Source organism: Juglans regia, chromosome 5, assembly GCF_001411555.2.
Source record: "Juglans regia cultivar Chandler chromosome 5, Walnut 2.0, whole genome shotgun sequence".
In the NCBI taxonomy this organism is placed as follows: domain Eukaryota; kingdom Viridiplantae; phylum Streptophyta; class Magnoliopsida; order Fagales; family Juglandaceae; genus Juglans; species Juglans regia.
In genome coordinates, this window is record NC_049905.1 from 15,355,012 (window position 1) to 15,365,682 (window position 10,671).

General features: G+C 34.9%; 1 protein-coding gene across 1 annotated transcript; it reads right to left on the bottom strand.

Annotated features, from left to right (window-relative positions):
* Positions 1-341: 341 nt before the first annotated feature.
* Positions 342-8,160, bottom strand: LOC109008731 (protein STRICTOSIDINE SYNTHASE-LIKE 3-like). Its single transcript, XM_018988934.2, has 5 exons — positions 7,888-8,160; positions 6,048-6,507; positions 2,668-2,943; positions 1,513-1,680; positions 342-941 (listed from the first exon to the last, which is right to left on the bottom strand). Exons 2-5 carry the CDS (start codon positions 6,377-6,379, stop codon positions 539-541), a joined length of 1,179 nt encoding a protein of 392 aa, XP_018844479.1. The 5' UTR covers positions 6,380-6,507; positions 7,888-8,160; the 3' UTR covers positions 342-538.
* Between the last annotated feature and the right edge of the window lie 2,511 nt (positions 8,161-10,671).

The following is a 10,671-nucleotide window of genomic DNA, read 5'->3' on the forward strand; positions in this document are numbered from 1 at the left end:
TGACTGAAAACTAAGCTGTAAAAGATTCCATTTCATTCGGTCAAGTGCCTTTTTCATGTCGATTTTGAGAGTTATCTCGCATCCTCTTCCCTTTGTTTTAGTAAGTAGAATAATTCATGTGACAGGGCAAAGTTATCTTAGACGAACCTTCCTCTCATAAAGTCATGAAGAGATTTGTCTCAGTATTTTGGAGATGAGCTTGTATATTACATTGCAAGTAATGATAGGTCAGAAGTGAGAGAATTGTGTCTGTCCCTTTGTTATGAGGGCGACGTGGTTGTGCTTGGGCTGCCTTGCCAAACTATCTCATGGGAAAAGTTGACGGAACAACACAACTTCGATAGTGATAGAAAATGCCCATCCAGATTTAAACTTGAGCAAGGCATAACAGTCAAACAGGATAAAGTAAAATAGGATTTTTGACGGAGACTCGGTCCATGTACACGGGTGACAGGCCCCGCGTGTATTTAGCATTTTCGAAGTAAATAACCGTGTCAGTCAGTCTTTGATTAGTTTGAAAGCATACAACGTATATACATTAATCCAAGTTGTAAACTGCAATGGAAGGCACCAACACACTCCCCATCCATAGTTTCCCATCCTTTTCCTCCACTTCACTTACTGCCTTGACAACCTTCCCCTGACTGTCCTCCAAGATCTGCAAAAGCTTACCTTCTGAGCTGTACTTGACAACAACTGCATGGGGCCAGCCACCAATGTGAAGCAGGAACTGAATTTTCCCAGAAATTGGGAGCTTGAGAATAAATTTCCTAATCTTTGGGTATAATGCGCATAAATGAGTATATAAGGATCGTCGACAGTGGATTGCCACCCAAAAGTCACCCTTTCCGGTGGTCCTGACATTGTCAGGAAATCCAGGTAGGATTGCTAGTACCTCCGTAGCCCCCGCCTTCTTGCCTTTCAACCAATACTTACTTAATCTGCATAATCAAGATTATTTGAGACGTTATTAATAGCTAAAAGAAACATGGACTCCACAGTCCTCTCATTGGCAATAATATCGATTGCAGATCATATGACAGCAAATTACCTTTTAATTGTATGCAGTACGTACATACATACATATGTATATGTATATGTATATGTACAATGTGTTTCTCATAAATCTTTGGTCCCAATGTCAAGAAAAAAGAAGGGTGCTTGGGAATACATTTTTGGAGAACGTCTCTCTTGCAACTTCCCTATCAAAACTTTCTCTAGGAGTTAAAGATGGAAGTCACTTCAATGTATACCAAAGTAGTCAGGCACATTCTTTGTTTTCTTTTTTTATCCTTTTTTGTTTTACCCAAGTTTACCAAAGTAGTCTCATGATCACCCAAAACTAGCAAATTGACTACTAAAAATTACTAGAAGTCCTTCATCTTCCATATGAAATACAAACCTAATATGCTTGTGACTACTAGCAAGCAAGACAATGTGATAAATAAGAGTTGAGCAACAGGAGGGTCTTCTGTGGTTTGAGCAAACTTATGATTAAGAAAGTTAGCTCACCTGCCAATGGATCCTTCACAAAAGACAAAGAAGGAACCATCCTTGCTTAAGGACAACCCATTTGGAAATTGGAGATTCCGCACAAGGACAGTGGTTTCCTTGGTTGTTGGATTGTATTTCAGAACCCTACCAGTATTCTCTGAAGAAAAAACCAACTGCATGAAGTTCCTGCATGTAATAACCATGTTAAAACTTATGCATAGCGGTTTTCTTCTGTTTGAACAAAAACTGGAAAGTAAAAGAAAGAATATAAAAGCCTGGTGATCAATAAGAAAAGCAGCAGAAAACACCTAGAAGTTCTCCATAAAATAATAAGTGGGAGAGATCTATCAAGGGCGACCCTAAGAATTGGAAAGACTCTTGAATGATAAAAACCAATGAGTTGCCAGATCGGGACAATCTTGGGAATTATAGATTTTTTTTTTTAGTCCATAAATTAAGTGGCTGAGGGTTCTGAAAGCAGTTGGGAATTATAAGAAAAACAATTTGAGGCAAAAGTTGTACAACCGCCGCGTAATCGATTTGAAAAGAATTCAGGAACAAATACAAAGGAAAAAAAGGCATAAAAATACTCGGGATTCAGACATTCATGGATATCGAAATGAGAACAGATATTTGCAACTGTGAATTGTGCAACCGCCACGTAATCGATTTGAAGAAAGTTAATAAAACATAGGACCCACATGAAAAAAATTAATTTTTTAATAGTGGACTCCACTCTTTTTCAAAGCGATTACGCGACGTTTACGCACTTCACGATTGTATGTAGAATTACTTGGCATGGAAAATTGTATTCCTAACTTGTGTCAGTATAAGCATAATTTTCCTACCAGATCCGATATGTACCTTAAATTTTCAAACAGTATAACATACACCGAGTATGGCCCCGCAAACATAAATTTTATCTCATCCATTATTATAGGTCATATTAAATATTAAAGGGTGTTCTGTATTCTGTTGTCAACTGTATCAGAAATGAGGCACTTCAGCAGTGGTTGGGACATCATAACTATCTATATAACTATCTATATTAGGGATCTCTTCAGCATTGCCAATCGCATCTAACAAGTTCACTTGCATCAAGCATCAACTTAAAAAAAAAAAAAAAAAAAAAGAGAGATAAAAACTGTTACTAGCATAAAAGGAATAGTGTACCTCCTCTGGTAATTGGCGCTGCTATCTGTAAAATAAACATTCCCTTTATCATCAATGTCAAGATCGTTGGTAAACCTCAATGGCACCCCTTCTGCCTCAGATGTTAGTGATGTTGCCAAGCCACCTTCTGGTCCTACCTTCATTAACCCAAAGTATGCATCTGCAATGTATAAATCACCTGTTTTCTTGTCAAAACGAAGCCCCAAAGGCCTGCCACATATGTGCTCATTCTTCAAGTAACTCAAAGGCGATGGTTTTGGATTACATAATTCTGACCTGGAAGCCACATAGTAGATGAAAAAAGCAAAACATATCAAAAGATTATATTGCACAGAAAAACAACCAAAAACACAACCTTTTTTCACAAGTAAGATAAATGTATTTTATGGAAAAAATGTGTTCCTCAAGTACACAGTGTTTATACAAGATATGAACCGTAACAGAAAAAAGGTAAAAGATTAAGCACGTCGTAGAAACTAAAGATGGAAAAAGAAAACTGTGAGCAACCCTTTCAGGAAAAAAGGGTGCTTAGAAAGAATGTTGAAAGGTCTATTGCTCACTTCTCACAACCTTCGAACTGCATTTGGCTACTTTCTCTCTAGAATCATTTTCCACAATAATGCACAATTGTGACCACCAAACTATCATTTCCAACACGTGAAGAAATCTACCAGTCATGAGCCATGACCCAATCTATCCCAAAAAGACAGAAGACAATCTTCCATAAATTCTCTGAGAATCTTGGCATAAGACAACATTTCAATGTGGTAATCAGTAGTAATGGTGAATACCAGCACGGCAACACCTAGAACCAACGTGATGAAGGATGAAACAGCATACTAAAGAATTCAAACTTGCAAACAACCAAAACTTCAAATGAGAATTCACCAATAAGTAAATCCATTCAAAATCCAAACCAATTGCATCCTGAAGATGACTTGTGGAACATTTATATAAAAACATCTGTTGGAAGAGTGATTAACAAAATTTCAATCACTTGTTTTGATATTTCAATAAACATTGTATTTCACACTCTGTCCATATGAACTTTTCTTTGGTACCACTATGACTAATAATATTCCTCTCAGTGCTCTCAATCCCCCTTCACTAACGGTAGGCAACGAGGGCCTGTCCCCGTCCTCCCCGCCCTGCATGGGCGGGCGGGCGGGCTACCCCGCACCGCCCATGCAGGGGGCAGGGAGTGAACTGATCCCAACAAGGACTCAACAAGTCTTACATTGTTTAAATATGACTATTGTATTATCTTGGCCTCTTATATAAAGGTTAGCCTAAAAGGCCAAGACAATCCAAAATACAATTCTAATGAGTTTATATTCATTTTGAATGTATAAATTTTAATTTATAATTTGGATTTAAAAAAAAATTAGACCCAATGGGTCATTGGGTTGAGCGGGGGGCGGGGGGCGGGACGAGGTGCGGTTTCAACCCACCCCTGGTACCAGGGCGGGAGGGCAGGGTTGTAAACCCTCCCCCGCATGGTGCGAGGGTGGGTCCACCCGGCCCCACACCATGCGGGTAGCACCCTACCTTTCACCTCCATCGCCCCTCTAGCACATGAGGCCCACTTCTTCTCAAGAAAATAAATTTATGATTAACCAGCATCCATGTGTATCAACAACGATGGTGATTCAAATAAGTCATCGTGCTTCCCGTTTCACAATTCCTCAACAGAAGAATTGCCCTTTTCCACATGCTAGCGCTTTTATACCTGCCATTTTTACTTCCTTTTCTCAAAATCCAAACCAAGGGGGTTTCCTAGTCAAAGGCTCCCATATATGAAGAATCAAGCTTTAAACCATTAGATGGTTTTAACCGGTCAAAGGTTTCCATTTATAACTATCCACGCCAGATCTGGACTATAATTCTAGAAAAACCAGTTAATTTGAAACTTTACTAAAATGTCAAGTTTCACCTAATTCGTAGTCAATATTGCATGGATACTTTTATATATTACCAACGCTAATATGAGTTATTTATATTCTAAATGTGGGATCACTGGTGTTAGAAACTCCCTCTCAAGGCTTCGTTTGGTTAGTTAAATACTCTCAACTCATCTCAACTCATCATTACAACTTTTTCAAATTCTAATACAAAATATAATAAACAATTCAACTTTTTCAAATCCCAAAATAATAATAATATTAAAAAATAATATTCTAACAATATTTTATCATCTCAACTCAACTCAACTCAACTCATTTCAGCATCTTCGTCAAGGCCATGTCACGTAGGCTCCAACTTAACATGCCTGGCCTTAGATGGCTTATGTAACAATCTATTAATAAAAAAAAAAAGAGCCCCATGCCGCATTGCTATATAACTCAAAAGTATTACTAGTAAACATTTTATATTATATCTTTCTTTTTTAATTTTTTTTATATTCCTCCCATTTACATTTTTATTTATAAGACATGAAAAAGTTATAATATTATTAAAATATTTTATTTGAATAAAAAAAATAATCATGTTAAAAAGTTTTCAAAACATGATAAAAGAATAAAAGGGTAGACAAAAATAGGATGAATGAGTTTTTTCATCTTTATTTTTCATTTTTTTTTTTATTAAATTATTGATGTCGGCAACAGAATATCATGCTAAAATATTGAAAGATATTAAAATATTGTAAATTTAATGGTAGTTAAATAAAAAGAAATAATATTTAAATAATATAAACAAAGAATAAAGAACAAAATATAAAAAGTTAAAAACTATTGAAATATTATAGACAAAAAAAAATCCGACAAAATAATCTCACATTGGCACACGTTTTCCCCCCTTTTTTTTCTCTCCCCCTATTCCCGTGCCCCTCCCCTCCCCCTTTCCCTCTCTTTCTCTCCCCTCACCGTGCCCGCCATGGTGGTCGGGGACCACTTCAGGGTGGGCAGGCGGGGACATGGGAGCTCACGAGTGCCGTGCGCGTTTTGTGCACTGTGTCGTGGCCGAGGTGATCTCGGCTTGCGTGGCCGACGGCTGCCGTCTGTTGGCTGGGAAAACCACTCAGGGGCAGATATCGCCAGCGAAGGAAAGGGAGAGGAAAAGGGGAGAAAGAGGCACGGGGAGAGGAGAAAAAAAAAACGAAAGAGAGAGAGAAGTGACAGTCCGCCACATTAGTGTGAGAAATTCCTTTATGAAATTCTTTTGTCTCTGTCAGCCCTCAAAACTATTGGGAGTGCTCCAACCCTCCAAGTAGCTAAATATGACAAACGAGACTTCCCATCTATAATCTACCAGGGCCATTCATTTTCCCGATATGGGATTGGGGTGTTAATGTTATACCATTATTTCCTTCCCGTCTTTAAAGTCCAAAAACTAGACGCGGAGACGTCGAACCAAAGACAATCACATCAGCAAGAACTCACCTATTCGGTGAAGTGTAAGCGAAATCGGTCCAGGATTGACCGTTCCAGAACAGGACTCGCCCATCAGCGACACCGGTATAAGGTCCACGGCCAAGGGGGTCAAATACTATGCTTTCGGGGCCCTGGACTTGGTTGAGGAACTTGATTTCGGATTTCTGCAGCAAGTTCTGGGTGTCTCTCTCGGTGGGGACCTGGGACCAAGCTGGCATCTCGACGGCATACGCTTCGAAGTCGGGGAACTCCGAGATTGCACTGTGCTTTAAAGGGTCAATTCCACAGTAGAAGGCTAGGATGAGAAATACAAGCCCAGCAAAAGTCCCGGTCGGTGACATAACCGTGGGTCGGAAGTATTTCCAGCGACAGAGCGCGAGAGCGAAACAGAGACAGAAGCTGAGAGGGTTGGTCTGAGCAACGTTTTACACTCTGTTATCCAATTAGTACGCGTCAGAGGAAGAGACTCCTATAAAATGAGTCAGCAATTGGCTTATGGTTAGGCGTTAAAAGATGGTTAGGTGAGAAGGGCATTCTTGCTTAGTGGTAGGTACGAAACGTTCATTTCGAACGATCGCGTTGGTATTTTTCAGGGTAGTGATCACCATCTTTTTATTACTCATTTATTATTTATATATATTTATTTTTTTATTATTTTTTTTAAATATTTTTTTAACATTTTTAATTATTAAAAGAATTAAAAAAAAATTACTAATAGTTATTTTCTTAACTATTAAATAAAATTAAAAATTAAAAAAATTAAATATAAAAAAAAAATAGATAGTAAGAAGATAATAATCTTATCATTTTCTATATTTTTTAAGATAATTTTTTTTTTTTTTCGAGCCTTATAAGACTTTACATTTCTTCGTGATTTTTTTTACCGAGTGCATGTTTAATTTTTTGATTGTTTATTTGGAGAGAGTTTGTTATGATGCTTACTATGAGCGACTGTATTGTACCAAGTGTATAGTACCCAATGGGTGCATAATGGAAAGCTCATATTTCACGGCAAAACATATATATACAGCTTCTCTGCATGAAGAGAGTCAATCATAGTGGTGTACGGGTGTAAAAAAAACTGGTAAATCAGATCAAATCGGACTGAACGGTCCGGTATCGAGTTTGATTCAGTTCGATACCGATTTTAATTTTCTTAAAACCGATCAAAATTAGACCGATTTTGATTTTTCTTTTTCTAAAATCAGATCGAACCGTACTGGACTGGTTCATATATATATTATAATTTTTTATATTGTCTATAATTTTTATATATAATATATAATTATATATAAAATAATTTTGTATTATATGATAAATTACTAACAAAATAATATTAAATTTTAAAATCTTATATCACTATAGTTTATTATATTAATAGTTATACTAATGCTATATAGTGCATATTAATATTTATATTAATACTATATCACTATATATTATAATATACTATATAATATATCACTATATTATATATTATAATATATCACTATAGTCTATAATACATTTATAATATATATTATAATATATTACAATATATTATCACTATATAATATATTAAAACCGGAAAATCAGACCAGAACTTATAAAATTGAAAGTACCAGTTTAGGGAGGGTAATCGATACAGAATCGATTCTTGAAAATACAAAATCGGTGCATACTGATTCGATCTCAATTTTTGTCCAAAACCAGACCGATTACCGAGTCTTAGCCACAAAAAAAATATTTGCAAAATTGCTTAGACAGAGAGACGAAATCAAAAGACCAAGCAAATTTCAGAGAAACAAAAAACAAAAATATAGAGAGTGGTCGGTGTAGGGGAAACAGAGATAAAAAAAAATCAATTTACCTTGAAAAAGTCTTGTGACGATCGAAGATGATGGCCGATTCAGGGGACAAAGAGCCAGAAATGGATCGGAGATGGAGGGGAGGGGAGATGAACTCAATAGGGCTAGGAATGACGAACTCGACGGAGATGGGAATGATGAACTCGATGGAGAAATGAGGGGTTCGACGTTGAAACTACATTGCGAGAAGGGAGATTCAATAAATGAGAAACGAAAGTAAAATAAAGGAGAAGGAGAATGCCAAGCTCAGAGGGGAAATGCGTTTCAGCCAACATGGGGAAAAAAATTAAAGAATGCCAACGTGGAGGATCCATGTCAAACAGGAAGAGAAAACGGGATCACGCAATGGGGTCCCTCGCATTTTCCTAAAACAATTATATAAAAAAATTCATAAAATTAAATTCATAAAATATATGATTTGATGTATTATATTAAATTGTAAAGTTATTTTTATTGTAAAATAGATTTAAAGGATCACATGACTCTACGTTGCATTGTAGGTTTATTTTTGTATAATCCTTTTGAGTAATACTAGATAAAGTCATGATTGTGAAAGCATCGCACTCTCATTTTAAAAAAATATTTTTTTCAAAAGTAGTATGCTGCGTTTACGCACTCTATGATTAAAGATATCATTTCTCAATCATTTTATATCTGTAACACTTAACTCTAATCTTTATTTTCAAACCTTGAACTTTCCTTGATAATTTAAACACGAGAGGCTTTTACTTGTTTTGGAGGAATTAAGTTTAAAATGTTAGGCCTTGCTATAAAAAATAATAATTCTAGATATAAGGTTGCGGTACAAGTTTTAAAAAGCTTAAAAGCTCTTTAATAGAAAAATTAGGTTGTTTGGGTGTTACATATTAAAGTATTTTTAATCTCAAATAAGTTAAAAAATACGTTTGAGAAAAAGCATCATTTTAATGTATTTTCTCAAACGTACTTTTTCAAATAATGCAGAACGTAATTCAAATTTTAAAAAGTTTGTCAATAGATGAAAATACCCATATAATTTCAGATAATTATAACTTTCAAACTTTTAAAGATATGGTCATAATCTTTAAAAATTTAAATAATCATCATTTCTACCTCAGAAAACACTTTTTAATTTGTTTCCAAACAAACCTAATGTGTTTGAAAGTGTTTTAAACATATGGTTACCAAATTGTAAATAACTTCTTAATAGTACAACTTTTGACTTAAGTTATGAGTTATAAGCTCTAAAACTATAAGTTATAATTCTCATCGCAATCCCAAACATAATAATAGTCTTAGGGTGTGCAAACCTCACGCACTCTCTTTAAAAAGGTAAATAAATCTTGAACTCATATAGAAAAATTATTTTTTTAATGGTATACCCCATTTTTTTCAAAAGGAATACTCGAGATTTGCACATATTAAAATTTTATCTAACATTATTCTATAAAAAAAAGTTTGGAAATATTTGAGATTTTTTGAAATTTATTTGAGATTAAGTTTGAGAAAAGGAAAAAGAAGATTTTTAATAAAAATATTATTAAAATGTGAATTTTAATGGAGTTTGTGAAAGTTGATATAAAGTTGAAAAGTTGTTTGAAAATAATTTTTATTTTTGAGTTTTTAAAAGTTGTAGTGATTTTTGTGTTTGAATAATGATTACATGAAAGCCTGAAATTTTGAAATAGAAATTTTTTTTTTGTATTTGATTAATATTTGAGAATGAAATTATGAAAAATGTATTTCTATGGATCGCTCTTAATGTTAATCGTTCTTATGATATTTTTTAAAACACCTTGATTGCTATACATGCCTTTATTGTTAGTGCACATTTTGTGCATCCAGTAGGACTTTTTAATTTCTTATTTTTTATTCTTTTACTTTTGATCAAATTATTATTTCTTTCGTTAATTGACTCTTAGGCCTCGTTTATTTTTAAACATCTATTACTTATCTAATCATTATAATTTTTCTAAATTTTTAAATAAAATATAATAAACAATTTAATTTTTTCATATTCTAAAATAAAAATAATATTAAAAAATCATATTCTAACAATATTTTAATTTTATAGTATTCGTATTTAACTTTCATCTCATCTCAACCTATCTCATCTCAACTCACTATCCAAGTTTGACCTTAGAATAGTCTATTAAAATGTCTCACCGTAAGAATGACAATGAATGGATTTTACATATCATGTAAGAATAAAAAATCATTTAAAATTAAAAATTAAAAAAAAAAAAAAGCTATACTTTTTTTTATCAAGTGTGCCTATGCCTAAATTATGCAACCTAAGCAATTATTGGGTCTTTGTGAGGACTGCATCGAAGCCAGAGAAAAGAACCCTCCTCCCATCTGAGGACGAAAGGTGGTTGATAAGAAGATAGTAGAGCAAGCAAAGTGCAGCTAGTCCAGGAGAAGGGCGGGCGACACTATGAAGAAAGTCTGACAGATACTATTTAGCACCGAGCAATAAAAGACTTTTCACCCTGCACCAGGCGAGCAAGTGATGTGTTGACCGTACCAAGGAAAGCAATGGGCAGAGACAAGCTCGAAACATAAATTGGGAGCTCTCCGAGATAACAAGAAGGTGCTCAGAAGGCAGCAAGGGTCGTACACAGGGGCCCAAACTCTACAAGAGATGTCACATCTAAAGTGAGCCTGCAAAAAAAAGATGAAGAACCTGCAGACCATATTGTCTAATCTCAGAGGTATGATCCAACACCACGTGAAAGATCCTTATTAGGAGAAGGATTGCTAGATTTGACCAAAAGGCAAACTGTAGAAGATGTGCACATCTTATC

Bases quoted from the DNA above. Each gene is read 5' to 3' on its own strand.
- LOC109008731 (XM_018988934.2), bottom strand. From the start codon at position 6,379: ATGTCACCGACCGGGACTTTTGCTGGGCTTGTATTTCTCATCCTAGCC. The intron at 2,944-6,047 runs GTGAGTTCTTGC...TGTGGCTTCCAG, and splicing joins GCTTACACTTCACCGAATAG to GTCAGAATTATGTAATCCAA. The intron at 1,681-2,667 runs GTACACTATTCC...TATTACATGCAG, and splicing joins AGCGCCAATTACCAGAGGAG to GAACTTCATGCAGTTGGTTT.